Raw genomic sequence first — 16,883 nt, forward strand, 5'->3', positions numbered from 1 at the left:
TTTTTCTTTTTTTTTGTATTTTTAGTAGAGACAGGGTTTCACCGTGTTAGCCAGGATGGTCTTGATCTCCTGACCTCGTGATCCACCTGCCTTGGCCTCCCAAAGTGCTGAGATTACAGGCAAGAACCACCACGCCCAGCCCCCTCATTTGTCATTTAACACCATCTTGTGACATCTATTGTGTTTTTTCTCATGTCGTTTTATGTTTTGTATCTTCAACCGGATAACAAAGTCTTTGAAAGAAGGGACCAGTTCTAATAGATCTATATATTCACTCCCATGGCACCTTGTATCAGTCCTGGAAGCCCCATCCATATTTCAAATTTCTCACACCTCTGTGCTCATGAGTGCCTCCTCATCCTGTGTCAATGGAGAGCATAGACCAGCACCCTTTCTTATTAAGGATCTCCTGGGGACCAAGATTTGGAGAAACAGAGGGAACTGCCCTTTGGGGAGCTGTGGTCCTGGCAGTCTCACCCTCACTTCTGAATCCCATGCCAGGTGAAAAACCTGTGGGATTCCTGAATTGCCAGGATTTTAATCGTTACTGGCCCAAATCCTAATGTAGTGCCAGGTGGCCCCCTGCCAGGCTGTGCTGAATTAACCCTTAGGAATGAGTGTACACTCGCCGATTGTGTGACTGGAAATTTGTTTCAGAATTTCATTCTGTAGAGTGTGCCTCCCTTCTCCCCAAATGGCCTGCCCATTTGCACAAGGGAGACTTGAGCTCCCATGTGAGCCCAAAACTTGGGTTCTACCTTCAAGGGCCTTGGCCTATTCTGTGGGTAACAATCCATCTTCAGAACTTTGCTTACCCCCACCTATCTCTTCTTAAAGCTAAATTGATCTCATTCCATCTTTTTTTTTTCCTTTTGTTTTTTTTGAGATGGAGTCTTGCTCTGTTGCCCAGGCTGGAGTGCAGTGGCATGATCTCAGCTCACTGCAAGCTCCGCCTCCCAGGTTCACACCATTCTCCTGCCTCAGCCTCCTGAGTAGCTGGGACTACAGGCACCCACCATCATGCCTGGCTAATGTTTTATATTTTTAGGAGAGACACGGTTTCACCGTGTTAGCCAGGATGGTCTCGATTTCCTGACCTCGTGATTCGCCCACCTCGGCCTCCCAAAGTGCTGGGATTACAGGCGTGAGCCACCGTGCCGGGCCATTCCTTCTGACCCTCTCATTACAAATCTACTTTTCTTCTCCAAGTTCTCTGTACCCTTCTGGTTCTGGAAGAAATTCCAAGTGAGGCACTGTGCTAGATCCTGACCATGGGTTCCAGTGGAAGGTAGAATCTGTGTGGGCTCAGGAGCCTGGGATGGGAGGCTTCCCCGACCGATGGATTCAGAGGACTCTGGCACATCTGTGGCAGCCAGTTCTTTTTCTACCCTGTTGAAGATACTCATATTTGAGGGCAGTGTGTGCCTTCTATGGGACTGCTTTGATCACTGCCAAGATGTCACAGAAGTCTTTAATTCTACAAATGATTGGTTTCAGGTTCTTAGACAAACAAGCTACATTTTGCTTCTGGATGGCAGCTCTCTGTGTGGAACAATGAATGAGGGTTCACAGTAGTCTTCCCTTCAGATACCTGAGTCTGCATGGACTAAGACGTAGCCATAAATCTAAGAGCCCACGAATTCACATTTCACTGCCTCATGACTAGTGCTGATATGGGAACAGCTGGATCAAGGCTTTCTCTCCTGAAAACAAATTTGCCAGCCAATCAGTAGTGTGAAAAATATTTCAAGAAAAATACTCTACCTACCCAAGAGAACAAATTGTGTGCACAGATCTTGGGAATGTGCATGTGACAGAGGCAATAGCTGCCTAACTGGCCTCCCACTTCTGTTTGCCCCCTGCAGCCGGTGCTCAATGGGAAGCCAGTGAGCCAATGAAGCATAAACCAGGTTGAAACCACCCCGAAGCTTCTTAGTCAGGCTTTGCAGTGGCTGACAAAACCCTACTGCGTCCTGGCCTCCTGTACTTCTCCACCCTCATCTCCTCTAATCACTCTCCCTGGCCCCAGGCAGCTTCCACTCTTCCTGGGTGGGACCATGGGGGCCTGCTCTTTTCTCATGGCTCGGCACTGGCCATAGTCATCTCCCATCTACGCAACTGACTTGCTCCTCATCTCCTTCAGGCCTTTACTTACCTGCTGCCTTCTCACGGAGGCCTTCCCTGACCCCCCTATTTTACACTGGAACCCATTCCTTGAACTTTCCAACCTCCTGACCCACTTTATTTTTCTCCACAGCACTTGCCATCAGCTGACATAACATATATTTTATTATACATTTGTATTGTCCATCTGTCCCCACTAGAAGAAGTTCTGTAAGTGCAGGGACTCTTGTCTCTTTTGTTCAGTGCTATACCCTAACAACTGGAATGTGCCTGGCACAGAGGAGGGGCTCGAGGAATATTTGCAGAATCAATGAATGACCTTAACATAAAAAAAAATTAATTTCCTTTAAATTAATTAAAGCATGTTGATTCTTGAACCACTGTTTGGAAATTATTGATTAAACTACTTAAGCTAGATATTTACATTTACTAAATCTAGTTTAAAGTTTAGAGTGTTCACCAATTTAGCTATCTCATTGTTCCCTTTACTCTTTCCTTTCTAGGCCTGCTATAGATTACTGTCTTCCCCAAATTGAAGCTTTATGATGTGACTTCTCTGGTGGATGGGAACAATCCCTCTTGTCTCTAAAGATGGAAGCCAAGTGCCTCTCAGTGCCCCTCTGTCTGACTTACTTTTTAATCTGTTCCTCATACATTTGCTTCTGTGTTTCTATTTCCTTTCGTAGCTCTTGGACCATCCTCTGCAAAGAATCAATTTCCTCTTCTCCAGAGTTCTTTTTTCCAGGCCCAGTTTCAGAGTTTGGACTGGCAAGAGTATCTCCCTTGGAGTCACAGGCTTGGGAAGAGAGTGCAGTGGCTTCCTCCCCAGGGGACCCTGGCAGGGAAGGGACGTTATCGTAGGTGGAAGTCCGTTGGGAGTCAGAAAGTTGGCGCAAGTCTTGAGACATCGTTCTCCTGTGCCCTTCCCCTGCCTTAGCCTCTGAGGAAGGCGACCAGAATTCATTTTTAAAGATCTCCATTTTGCTGCTGTTGGCACCCTGAAAAGCTGATGTCAAGAAACATTTCCGGTTAGGGAGTGTTTGAGTCCTTTTACGAGATTGCATTTTCCAGTCTCCTGGCTTTTCCCTGGGTACTTTGCTGCTGTCCTCTGGAAACGCATCGCTCGGCTGCTGTCCGGTGGGGCTGGTTGTATCAGAGTCGCTTGTCTAGAAAAGAAATGGCCATGGATGTTACATGGGGTTTTCACCTCTGTGTGTCATGCTCCCAAGGTATGGATTAGAGACCCCAAAACAAAAGTTTCCTGGTAGCATACCTATGAAATTCTTAATATATCACATTAGTTGATTATCTGCATTGGCATTTTTTTTCCAAATGGATATTGCACTAAAGGAACCATGTTCTAGAGATGAAGTCTCACCAAAATCAAGTGTTTGTTTGTGGTTAAAGAGTCCTAAAGTAGGATCCTTATGTAATCTTAGAATGGGTGGTCTTTATAACTATGACTGAAAACCCAGAAGCCATAAAAGTTTGATAAATTTGACCTTTTGATTTCCATGACCTAAAAAATTAAAAAGAACAAAAATAAAAACAAAATAACAAATCACCACATACCAAACCAAAAAAAAAAAAAAAAACTAGCAAAAAGTATTTGCAACGCATATCAGACAATTGGTTACTCTCCTTAATAGATAAAGTTCATAAAAATTGTGAAGAAAGAGATCAACAACCAATGTAATTACGGGCAAAGGACAAGATCAGGCAGCTCACAGAGGAAAAAATGAAACTAGTCCTTGTACATAAGAAAAGATGTTCAGCCTCTCTCATAATACAAGAAACTCAAATTAAAATTAAAATTACTGAAATGCCAGTTCTCACTTATCAGATGAGCAAACCCCCAAAATTTGACAACACACTCTGATGGCGAAACTGTAGGAAAACAGTTCTTTCATGCATTGCTTCTGGAAGTGTAAAATGACACAAACTCCAATAATTTGTCTCAAAATCATACAATCAAATCTATTTACCCTCTGACCCATCAAGCCCACTTCTGAAAATGCATTTGAGAAATACATCTGCCTGAGTACAAAAGGAGGTCCCAGAGTTATTTATTGCAGCTTTTTTTGTAGTATGAAGAACTGAAAGGCTGGGTGCAGCGGCTGATGCCTGTAATCCCAGCACTTTGGGAGGCTGAGGAGGGTGGATCACTTGAGTTCAGGAGTTCAAGGCCAGGCTGGGCAACATGTTGAAACCCTGTCTCTACAAAAAATATGCAAAATAATTTAGCCCAGCATGGTAGTATGCACCTGTAGTCCCAGCTACTTGGGAGGCCGAGGCCAAAGGATTGCCTCAGCAGGAGGTCAAGGCTGCAGTAAGCTGTGATCGCACCACCGCACTCCAGCTTAGGCAATAAAGTGAGACCCTGTCACAAAAAAAAAAAGAAAAAAAGAAAAAGAAAAGAACTGAAGGCAGTGTCTTCATCTATAGGGACTGGTACATCTACAGAATGGGACACTATATACCTCTAGAAAACATGAGGTCATATGAGGTAGCTGTTTATGTATTGACATGAAAAAGTCTCCAGAATATACTGCTAAGTACAAAAATGCAAGATACAGAGTTTTGTATGGGAGTTTGTGTGTGACTGTATGTGTATGTGTGTGACTGTAGAGAGAGAGAGAATTATACTACATTTTGTGTAAAAAAGGAGGTAAATAATTTACACTCATGTCTTCTTATATTTTCATAAAGGAACATTGGAAGGATAAATAAGAAACTAAGGCAGTGAGGGATGGGGTGGGTGGGGATACGGGAGGGAGCAGAACTTCTCAACGTATACCTTTTTCTATCTTTTTGATTACTTGAACCATGTGAATATATTATATATTTTTTAATGAAATTATAAAGAAAAAGGAGAGAGAATATGAGACCTAAACACAAAATCAATCACTTCTCGGCCTTTTGGCTAAGATCAAGTGAGACCTAAACATAAAATCAGACAATCAGGTTCGAGCCCTCCCTTTAACCTTTGCAGCCAATCGCTTGCTTCAGAAACCCCACCCGGAGTTAGAGGTACCTGGGTTCTGAAGGGAGGACTGGATCTGAGTCCTCCTCTATAACAAGCTAGTGCTACTACATTGGGCCAGCTGCTCAACCTCTCTGAGTTTCTGCTCCTCAATAACACAATACGAATGATAAATTCTGCCCTACAATGTTATGTAATATGAGGACTCTAGAGGTGATCAGTGTAAATTTCCCAGCATAGTGCCTGCCCACAGAAATCAGTAAATGGCAGAAACCTATTAAATGAGTACAATAATAGCTATTCTCAAGGACTATGGAATGATCTTGTTACATGAAGTATGAGCATTTTTAAATTTTATTTTAGTTTTAGAGTGTTAGTAGAATGCATTGCCTTCAGAAAGACCTATCCTAAGAAAAACTACAACCACTACCCACTACCTGCCTTTTAAAAACAATCTTCAGGGCTAACAGTACTGTAGGTAACTTGAATCATCTGGTCAACTAGAAATTTGAAATCCATTTTTTGGCCACACATAAAGATCAAGCTACTATATAAAGTTCACATGTTCTTTGTAAAAATATTTGTTCCTATAAATATATAAAAATATTTGACCTTTGTAAATTATTGTCCTCACGAGGTCTACATTTCAGAGTCAGCAGAGCTTTTGGACATTGGGAACGTGAGTTTCAACCCTTCAGCACAAATGTGGGGGCTGACACGGCTGAGACGGCTTATCGAGGAATGAGAAATATTACACAAACACATCACATACTCTGAGAAAGGAATCACGTTTCATGGGTTAGCAGGAAACCAGTTTTCTCTGGACGTTCACCCAGAATTTTCCACAATTCTGACCAAAACATTTACAATGTTGTATACATTTTTCCCACTGAACTTCTATGGACTGTATTTGAGTCTCTCTTTTAGAGTGGGCTTCAGTGAGGACCTCATTGCTCAGTCACTGGGTGATTGGCACACTTGTCACTCACCCCCCTCAAAGATGCCAATAGAAACTAGATTTGGAAAGAGGCCAGGCTTTCAAGGTGTGTTCAGATGAGTCTGTAGCAGCAGCGAAAACTCCCCAAATTGCCACCCGAGAGCAGGCCTTACATGGGATGGCCTGGACTAAAGGAAGAACCCAATGGAAGCAGGAAGGTTCTCTGCACCTTACCATGCTACTGAAGCTGTCTGTCCTAGAAATTCGGAGGTCTTCAGTCGCATCCCAGCCTACAGAGCTCCGGGCCACTGGAGCTTTCTTGGGGTCATTTTTCTGGGCAGGGGGTGACAGGGGTATATCCTTGGACTTGGGGAAGAGGACTTCATGGTCTCTGATCATCATAGTCATCACTCTTTGGATCTGAGGAGTCCCTGAAAGAAAGAAGAAAAAGATCTGTTGTGTAGTGTAGGAGGCAGGTAGTCAGTCCTCAAGGATCCCCACCTGCGGATGTCTCCAAACTCGGTTCTAAAACTATAGGGCCCAGAAGGGCCTCATTTTGCTTCTCAAAACACCCTTTTTAATTGCTTGGAGTTGGAGATTATGTTGAAAGGGATGGAACAGAAGGACACGGGAGTAGAATAAAAGAGGGAGCTGTTTCAGAGGGAGCCAATAGTCCACTGGATTAGTTTTTGATCAGGAAAGTAGGCAATAAACAGCAGAGAAAATGAAGACATCTTTCTCTCCTGATGTGGTCCTCAATATGATATCTGGTTTCTTATCAGACACATAGCAAATATGTGCCAGGCTTTCTGCCCCCACGCCCATGGCAGATATCAGTACTCTGTGTCAGGACACAGCCTCAGAAGCCTGCACAGCACAGCTTTTTAAGCAGCCTTTTTGTGGGCTGGCTTATAAAATGAAAGCTGGCTGGGCACAGCGGCTCACGCCTGTAATCCCAGCACTTTGGGAGGCCAAGGCGGGAAGATCACTTGCGGTCAGGAGTTCGAGACCAGCCTGGCCAACATGGTGAAACCCTGTCTCTACTAAAATTACAAAAATTATCTGGGTGTGGGGGTTTATGCCTGTAGTCCCAGCTACTCGGGAGGCTGAGGCAGGAGAATCACTTGAACCCTGGAGGCAGAGGTTACAGTGAGCTAAGGTCGCACCACTGCACTCCAGCCTAGGCAACAGAGTGAGGCTCCAACTCAATAAATACCTAAATAAAAATAAAATAAAATAAAATGAAACCTGCTTGCTCAGTCTGGCTAAGGGTATTTAAAAGTAATAAAAGACTAACAAACACTAGCTAGCTATTATTGTACTAGTCTACTGCACTGTGGGACCATTGGGCAAACCCTTGACCTCTGTCCTTTGTTGTGATCTGAAAAATGGACACAATTCCTGCCCTGCCTACCTCACAAGGCTATTGCATGATTCAGATGAGATCGATAACCAGCTGAAAACGCTTGGGAAACTACAGAGCAGTGCACAAATATCAGGGGGAATGTTGTAATTGTTATTTCCTGTGTACCTGCTTTCACTACAGGACCAGCCATACCTCTCATGATCACGGCAGGGTCTTCGACCTTCGACCTGATGAGATTCACACCAATCACAGTAGCCAGGTTGTCCACACTCATCTTGTTAACAGCACAGTTCAGCTGTATTTCATGTAGGAACCTACAGACAGCCAAGAAATCCCATGGTAGAAAGCAGGAAGTAGCCAGGAGGAAGCACTACAGGGTTCCAATGAGAACTCAGGGATGGATCCAGTGCTTCCTCCCAGACTCAGGAATGAGACCAGCCTGCTCTGCCCCAAGAATTTAGCCTCATCCTGAAAGACCCAAGACCAAGGAAGGAAGAGAAATCAGGAGGGTCCTGCCCAGCTGCTGGGGTGGGGGATGGGGAGGTGAATGGAATCACATAAGCAGGAGGCAAGATCCACTTCCAGGAGCTCAGACTGGACTAGAAAAGGTAAAATGGGTATCTGCCCATACCCATGTCTGCCTTGATAGGCTTATCTCCCAGCTCTCAGCACCCATCCCACCCAAGTCTCCAGAGAGGAAAACTTTATTGGTAAGAAAATCTCAGGGCTGGGGAATCCATGGTGCCTCCTTGCTCTCATCCTCTGATTAGAGCACAAGCATTGCTAATTCTCAGCAGGTTCTCCATAACTAATACTGAATTTTTGTTAAAATTCTACCCCTTTGAGGCACAAAGCTCTCAGATTCACTGTAAAAACAGGGAATTTCTAAATACTCTCTCAAAGAACCATTTAAAAATGGATAGAATGAAGCAACACAATTTCAAATACAGAGCAATTATTAAATATTGGTGACGTGTCCAAATGATGAAACATTATGAAATATTATGAAGTTATTTATAATCCAATTTTATGACATAGGGAAATGTTCATAATAAAACATTAAACCGAAAAAAAGGACACAATCCTTTATATAATTTTGATTTAGTATAAAATATTATTCCCCTATATTTACATTAAGGTATGAAAAGATTTATCACAGAGAGAAAACACCCAGAAGGAAAAATGCCAAAGTGTTAATAGTGCTTGTTGCTGGTGAAGGGATTGTGGGTCCTTTTTATTTCTCATTTACTGTTTGCTATATCTTCCTGGTTTCCAAGTCAAGCAAGCATGACTTTTATAATCTAGGAACTACAACAAATTACTTTTAAAAAATAAAAGACAAAATTCAGGTCAGTCTGGGATGAAGATCCCAGTTCCCAGCCGAGCCAGATCTGGGTCAATCCACAACTAGAGTTGCCACAGGGGTGGTGCACAGCAGGTCCCCAGAAAGGGCTGAAGGAAAATAACCAGGGTGGCCCAGAATGCATGTCTCCCTGGAGCTAAGCTACGGCTCAGAATCACAAAGATGGGAGATCATTCTAGAAACATTATAAGGATTCTGGGTTCTCTTGCATGTACCAGGACTCTGGGCAGTGCTGAGGCAGGCCTAAAGTGGGGAGCACGTTCATTTTTTGGGTCAACCAGGTTTTCAGAATCCTTGAAATTATACAGGAAGTTACTTCAGTGCTATGTGAATACAGCTGATCTTCCAAAGTGCTAGACCAGAATCTCTCTGTTCACAGATGCGGTCCCTTCCTCTTCTAACTAGGAGCTTCTTTCTGATGGGGTTGAAAACTGTAGAGTTGATACCAGGGGCCTCTCACCTGCAGATGTAGCTCAGGAGACTATAGTTGTCACGAGGAAGGATGGAGAGCTGCTTCATCAACTCCTGCTGAGCCTGGGAAGAGATTTACACAAGTAAATCATTTACCAGTAAATGAGCCTGCCCACGTGCCAGCAAGGAGACCCTGGAACAGAATTGATGTATCTGCAGAAACAACACTTTGGCAGTCATTCCTGTTCCTGTAGTTCTGTGGGTTTAAAAAAAAAATGGGAAATAACTCAATTCTCACAGCATTTTTTAAAAAAGGGTCATAGTTTTTGTTATGTATACTTTTATTTATATGTAATTATGCCACTGCACCCCACCCTTGACCCTGAGCTACTCTAAGGAAGGACTGTTTAACAACTCATACGTTAATTGTTTGCTTAACGAATGCTTGAGAGGTAACAATCCAATAAAAAATAAGACCACAATAAGATATCTCAGAATCACTTTAAGACTGGTGAGAAAAGGAGGATTCTTCTGAGAAGGATTTCAAGCACTGTGGCCTATCTGAGACATGCCGGGACACAGAGACAGGCAGACCACGCTGGAGGACGGTGCAAGGTCAGACTGTTCAAGCTCTGCAATGGATGGCCGTGGATGTCAGGCAAGGTCTACTAGGAAAGCATGTGCTGGAGAGAAGAGGGCCAGCGAGCTTTTCCGTGTTCTTTTCAACCACAGCTGCCTGTAGGGTCTGTAATCACCATCTGCAACATGGTGCTTGTGAGAGTACACAATTCACTAGCCGGGCGTGGTGGCGGACGGCTGTAATCCCAGCTACTCGGGAGGTTAAGGCAGGAGAATCGCTTGAAACCGGAAGGCGGAGATTGCAGTGAGCTGAGATCGCGCCACTGCACTCCAGCCTGGGCGAAAGAGCGAAACTCTATCTCAAAAAAAAAAAAAAAAAAAGAGAGTACACAATTCACATGCGGTGTGCAGGCACTCCTCAAACCTGAGCAGCTCTCCTGCAGAAAACGCACCCTCCAGCCTTGTCAGCCTACACGCAGCAGCTTCCGTAGATATAGACCTTCTTAGCGTAGCATCAGCTTCATGCTGAGATCCCTTCTTCAGTTGAGCCGAGTAAATTCATTGCAAAGGTTGCTACAGACTCACCCCTCCTAGCTGCCACCTCTGCCATGTTTTCACCAGTGAGAAGGACCTTGGTCCCTGTGTGTAGACATGCATTGCCACAGATGTGGAAACTCTCAAAGATGCTGAGATTGAGAAAGCTGGGAGAAGCAAGTCTAAAGTGAGTGCAGGGGTGGGAATCTTATTGTCAGCACAGCATCTAGGTGCCTCCTTTACTTTCCCCAGAACCCAGGGGTGAGATGCGATCTGAAACGTTTATCTTTTTAGCTGCCTTTTAAACCTTATTCCATAAAATTTTATTACTTTCACAATGGTGAGCAGATATACCAGTATAAGTTAAGCCTTTTCATATCCCTTTCTCCCTCCCCCAATAAAATTCTTAAGTTACGCACAAAATATCGTACCTCAGATCCATGCAATCTAATTTTTGTTTGGACAAGAGCTACAAAACCTGCATCATGTTCTCTTCCTTTCTTAATTTTGAAATAGAAAGTCAGCTTTTCTCTTATGTCAGGATCTATTCAAATCATGATGCTCAGTCAGGGATGGAAGTTCTCACAGCTGTGTTTTCTTGCAGGGCTAGGGTGCTATTTCTTCATTCATTTTAAATAAATATATTCTATGAAGCAGACTATCTAATACATTTTGAAGTGTGGAAGATAATAAACCTTCCCTTATATTGAAAAAAATTTTAAAGTCACCCACCAGTATCATATCCCTGGGTCCTGAAAACAATCCTAGGCATGGCTGATATTACTATGAAAATTATCTAAGTTTGTGTTGTCTAATATAGCAGTTACTTGCCACATGTAACTACTTAAATTTAACTAAATCAAAATTAAATAAAATTAGGATTTTGGCTTCCCAGGTGCACTAGCCACATTTTAGATGCCCAATAGCCATGTGTGGCTGGTGGTCACCATATTGAATGGTGCAGATACATAAAAGTTCCATTACCATAGAAAGTTCTATTGGTCTAAGTAAATAAACTGAGTCTTATAAAAGATGCATAATTTGTCTAATGGCAAAATCAAGGTTAAATCTAGGTCTCATTATAGATTTTTCTGTGCACCATTTTGCCAGAGAGGGCTTTTAACATGGTCATTGATATAAACATAAACTTCTTCATGGATCACTTGGCTTTGAAAATCTTGTTTAAAAATCATCAAGGTTTATTGTTGTTGGTTGGGTTTCATCAGTTTCTTTGGTTGTTTGGTTGGTCGGTTGATTATAATAACATGACTACAGTGTGGTCATTGTTGACTATAAGGCCTCTCTAGAAATAAATTTATACAGGATCAAAAATCTTGTTAGTGAACTTGCGCGCTCTCACAAGCATATTGCAGATGGTGGTTACAGACCCTACAGGCAGCTGTGGCTGAAAAGAACAACAATCAAAAAACCCTCCCTGTCCTTCTTCTCCCTGGCACGTGCATTCCTTGGATGACCACACCTGACAGTCACAGCTGCTGTAGAGCTTGAGCTTTGTGACCTCACACCTGCCTTCCAGCCTGTCCTTGTGTCCCAGCAAGTCTCAGCAAGGCCATCATGCTTGAAACCGTCCTCCGATGTATCCTCCTTTTCTCACTACTTTTAATGTGATCCAGCAGTATTTGATTATGGTCCAATTCTTTATTGGATTATTGCATCTCATGAAGGCTGTGGTTTGCCAGTCATTATGATTGAGTTCATATACCTTATGTTGCTGAGGAAGTTGCATTTGACTATCTTACCAAAAAGTATAGGCCCCTTGACCCACTGCTGCCTACTGGATTAGTGTCCAGAAAACCAATCACTTTCTTCTAAAGCAGGACAACTAACTCTAAGATGCAAACCTTTGCCTCGTCCGCATTCGTGAGCTGCCCACAGAGCAGGAACCCTTCATACTGGCTCCAGGGAACCACGGGCTCTGGGAGGTCTCGGAGGTAGAGCTTTAACAGGGAAGCCACAGTGTGCACATCTGTGTCTCTGGAAGAAAATAAGCAACACTCTGTGAAACTCTTTGAAAGAAAAACTTTAGGATGTTCCTCTCTTCCATCCTGATGATTCAGTGAATAGAACCATAAATTACAAAGGGAGATTTTGCAGAGGAGTAGAGTCTAATAAAGAAGAATCAGACCAAAACATTTTTGTTAATTCGCCCTTCTGGAACAACATTCTTGAATAAATGTTCCTCTGTCTCTTCCACCCAACTACCTCAAAGGTAAGTTCAAGGTCTACATTTTTACTAAACCTTCCTTAATGATTTTTGTCTTTATTGCTTTCTTCTTTCTTCAAGTCATTTAGTGCCTCACAATTAGCATTGTCTAATTAGTCTCTAATATTGCTTGTGTTAACTCCTTTATATTCTTGGTCCATTCTTCTCTTTAATCTTCCAGAGTGCTTAAAATAGTTCTGAGGTTCACTCACGTATTTACTCAATAATTCACTCAATCAATAAGCATCGAGAAAACCTATTAGGTGCAAGATACTGCAAGATACTTGTCAAGCACTGGGATTTCAGTAGCCAATCCAAGGGACATCAGTAGCCATCCAATCCAGGGATGGAGCCCTGGCCCCATCGAGCCACAGAACTGTGGGGACTCAAGTATTAAAATGTCCTTACAATACTGTGTGGCTAATGCCATGATATGGGAAGCCCAGGACTCAGAATCCTATGGAAGTATGGAAAAAGAACACCCAAGGCAGAGATGGGAACACATAGGTGACTTCTCAGATGAAAGAGTACCTCAGATGAACTCTGAAAGGCGGTGAGGAGTTAGGGCATGAGGCAGGCAGCATGTGTGTCAGCCTGGAGCATGAGGAGAGGACGCCTCCCCGTGGGCCTGATTGACTGAAAGAGGCACGGCTGTTCAGTTCAGCTTCTCCATTTACAGGAGGGCTTGGCAAGCCACGGGCCAGGAGCCAAATCTGTCCCACTGCCTCTATTTGTACAGCCTGGGAACTAAGAATTATTTTTACATTTTTAAATAGCTGGGGGAAAAACACTCACAAGAAGAAGAGTATGTCACGATGTAAAAATTATAGGAAATTCAGATGTCAGCATCTGTAAGTAAAATTATAGAAGAACACCACCACACTTGTTCATTTATGTACTGAGCGAGTATTATAGTTGCAATAAAGACCATCTGGCCTGCAAAGCCTAAATATTTAATATGTGGCCCATTAAGAAAAGTTTGTTGACCCCTGGCTTACAAGGCGATTGCATTGATTCTGCAACGCTACAAGAGAAAATAAGATTCACTACCATATTCCTGAAGCTGATTATTGAAGAAATGTTTGTTTATTTCATATTGATAAAACCTGGCATTCTTAGGTAGCAGCCCTGGTAGCATCGTGAAAAGCTGTGATGTGGCAAGAGGTCCAGAATAACCTTGGAATCTCCTTGATTTCAGTGATGAGAAATATAGAATAGGCTGGAGAACATGTCTCCTGGTCCTAGGAGGGAAGGGAGGGGTGGATCTGGACAAGAGGAGGAGAAGGGAGGCATCTGAGGCAACAGAAGCAAGAATACTGGGGCTTGATTGTAAAGCTCTGTCTTGGTGCTTTGTGTGCATTTTACTTTGGTTTTGACAGCCAGTTGTTGTAGCTGTCTTCTGAAAAGGCTTCCCCTTTGCAGCCTGTGAACTCTACCTCAATAGGAGAACACGGGCTGGCACAGAGCCTGCTCTGTGCTCCATGGCTGCCCTCGAGAAATCTGCGGTAGGAACCATTCATTTAACATGGGGATTCTGGAAAATCCTTCCCTGCTGAGTCACTGCCCAAAAATACCCAAGGCAAAGCCAGGCTAGGAAAAGTACTTTTGTCAAAATATGTTATGAGAAGTTCCCGAGAAAGTGGCAGAAAGACAGTCAGCTGACAATTTGCAGGAGCAGAATTCTCCCAAAGTCCAAAAGTTGCATCTTCCTAAAGTTCCTACACTGTAACCCACCCATTTGTCTCTATCAGCATCCTGGGACTCCCGTTTGATTGGGACCTCTCCTTCACCCCCATCCAATCAGTCTTCCAATTCCCTTCAATTCTATTATCCTAAAGTCACACTGATCCTTGTAAGCCTCTCCCCTCCTTTCACTACCCTATGCCTCCAGCATTCTATGCTCTGCCCACTCTAGGGCACAGTCCTCAACACCAAAACACACCAATGGAATGAGTGAAGAAAACAGAGTTTGAAAGGGAAGAAACAGTGTAAAGGATAATTCAAGAAACTGGATCCTGGCTGGGAACAGTGGCTTATGTCTGTAGTCCCAGCACTTCGGGAGGCCAAGGCGGGTGGAGAACTTGAGGTCAGGAGTTCGAGACCAGCCTGGCCAACATGGCAAAACCCCATCTCTACTAAAAAATACAAAAATTGGCTGGGCGTGGTGGCAGGTGCCTTTAATCCAAGCTACTCGGGAGGCTGAGGCAGGAGAATAACTTGAATCCAGGAGGCAGAGGTTGCAGTGAGCCAAGATCACACCACTGCACACTAGCCTTGGTCTCAAAAAAAAAAAAAAAAAAAAAAAAAAAAAAGAAAAGAAAGGAAATTGGATCTTTTGAACTTCTGAAGAGAAACAACAACAATAAAAAAGACACCTAGACAGTTTAATCGGGAGAAATTTAGACAGCAAAAGCATCCATCATTAGAAAAGAGAAAGGGGTTATAAATACAGCTACACCATGGATACTTCAAAGTTATAATAAAAGAGCAAAATTAGCTATATAAATCATCTTACAACACTGAAACTTACAGAAAGCTTCCCAGTTCATTTCACCAAAAAGAATCCTGACAAGCCATGCCCACTGCTGGGCCTTGCTAACTCTCATTCTTGTTTATTGGGTCTCAGCTTAAATGTCATTTTCTTGGGGACTTCCCTAAATACACCAGACCATGTGAAAAGCCCCTGTTCTAAGTTTTCATAGTGTTGAGTTTCCTTTTTAGCACTTAACACCATGGAAATTAAACAATTATTTCTATAAATTTTTATTTTAATGTGAGCACCCCATTGTACTAGGGCTAACTCAGATGTCTATTTTATGGTCTAAATTTGTAGCATTATTTTTTCTGAGTTTGCTGTTCCTCTAACCCAATAGAGCACCCTTAAATGATTCTTTTTTTTTTTTTTTTAATCAAGGGCTAAGAGTAAGTCAGGAGCCAGGTGGCTTCTGGGTTCAACGGCTGATGCACTAGGGATTACCCAAGACTCAGATGGTTCTGCCAGCCCTTCCCTGGGGGCATTGATGCTTGTAATGTGGCATGTCTGTAAGTGCATTTCTCACAGACACATAGGGGTGAGAAGTGTATTAGCTTTGTAGCCAGGCAGTGTCCATCCTGGTAGAAACTTGGCAAGGAGATTTTAAAGTTCACATTTTTGTGTCTAAGGCGACCAGAAAGACCTGCACTAGTCTCACCAAACAGCTCCTTTGCTCACCTTCATTCTAGTGAGGTAATGGGGGCATCTTGGGGTGGAACCCAGCACATAACCAATGCAGAGGATCTGGGTGAGTTCCCACAGCCGTGAAGTTGGGGACAGCAAGAGGGAGCTCCTTGCTCTCCCAAATACCCCTTCTTCCACCCACTGACTCCTAGAATTCCTTTTATAGGAGGCAGAAAAAGCTACAACCATAGCTTCTCTCTCCTGGTCTGCTCATGACTCTGAAAACCCTCCCTTTCCCGCTTTCCTGCCCTCTTTCCACCGCCTTTCACACTGCCCCTCTTCGGAACTCCCACACACAATTCAGGTTAACACTGTCTCAAGGCTGGTCTCTTCCTCTCCCACTCCCAGGCCAGATTCACTCTCAGGAAATCATCTAACACTGGTCACTTTCACTTCAGAGTTAATTTACCCGTTTTGTTGACCTGTCTTGAGTTATTGGTTTTGTCAATTCTATGATCCCAAAGTCAGGCTGATCCCTGTAAGCCCCTCCCCTCCTTTCCCTTCCCTATGCATCCGGCATTCTATGCTCTGTCCATTGCGGGGCACAGCCCTCAACACCAAAACACACCATGGAATGAGAAGTAGGGGAGGATAAAAGGGGGTGGAGAGAGGGCAGAAAAAGGGGAAAAGAGGGTTTTCAGAATCATGAGTGGAATAGGAGAGAGAAGACCTGGTCTCTCCTAAATATGCCCAAATGTAACTAAATAATAAGAATCAAATAAGAGTCAGTCATACCTCCCAAATCAGACTTGTCCTCTCAAGGGTTATGTGGACCTAAGAGTTGCCCCTGCGAAGCCCCTGAAAAGCCCCCGATGACCCTTCCTATTTCTGGATGTGTAAAAACCCTACCCCTCACTTCTAGGGGTGGAGATGTCGCAAGGTAAGGTAATTTTCCTCCTTCCAGCCTCAAATATTTCAAAATAATCAAAGATTCCCACACCACCACCCACGCCAACTCCATAGTGCATAGGCTAGAGCCTAAGGCAGTTATTTGGCATATCCCAGCAATCACCTCTATTCCTTTTGGCACACTATATGGCATTGCTCTAGCAACAACCCACCTGTATCTTTCTTCAGGCCAAGGTTAACTGAAAACATAAAAAGAAACTGAATATAAAGGTGGTGAGCATAATGGAACAAGTGCC

At 43.4% G+C, this 16,883-nt stretch overlaps 1 protein-coding gene and 1 long non-coding RNA gene across 8 annotated transcripts in view; one reads left to right on the forward strand and one right to left on the reverse strand.

Annotated features, from left to right (window-relative positions):
- The window catches only part of ARHGAP25 (Rho GTPase activating protein 25), a 92,171-nt gene that overhangs the window by 1,218 nt on the left and 74,070 nt on the right, over window positions 1-16,883 (reverse strand). For all 7 annotated transcript variants that reach the window (XM_001135470.7, XM_009442604.5, XM_063789023.1 and 4 more), the window contains 5 exons: window positions 12,160-12,292; window positions 9,234-9,307; window positions 7,603-7,724; window positions 6,279-6,475; window positions 2,758-3,290 (listed from right to left, as the gene is read on the reverse strand). In XM_001135470.7, the coding sequence (XP_001135470.1) occupies window positions 2,758-3,290; window positions 6,279-6,475; window positions 7,603-7,724; window positions 9,234-9,307; window positions 12,160-12,292 (1,059 nt within the window). The remainder of the gene's footprint in view (window positions 1-2,757; window positions 3,291-6,278; window positions 6,476-7,602; window positions 7,725-9,233; window positions 9,308-12,159; window positions 12,293-16,883) is intronic.
- LOC129143139 (uncharacterized) overlaps window positions 11,822-16,883 on the forward strand; it is a 70,890-nt gene continuing 65,828 nt past the window's right edge. The window contains exon 1 of the long non-coding RNA XR_008546274.2: window positions 11,822-12,527. This is a non-coding gene — a long non-coding RNA (uncharacterized LOC129143139). The remainder of the gene's footprint in view (window positions 12,528-16,883) is intronic.

The sequence above is a fragment of the Pan troglodytes genome, chromosome 12 (genome assembly GCF_028858775.2).
Source record: "Pan troglodytes isolate AG18354 chromosome 12, NHGRI_mPanTro3-v2.0_pri, whole genome shotgun sequence".
NCBI classification, from domain to species: Eukaryota; Metazoa; Chordata; class Mammalia; order Primates; family Hominidae; genus Pan; species Pan troglodytes.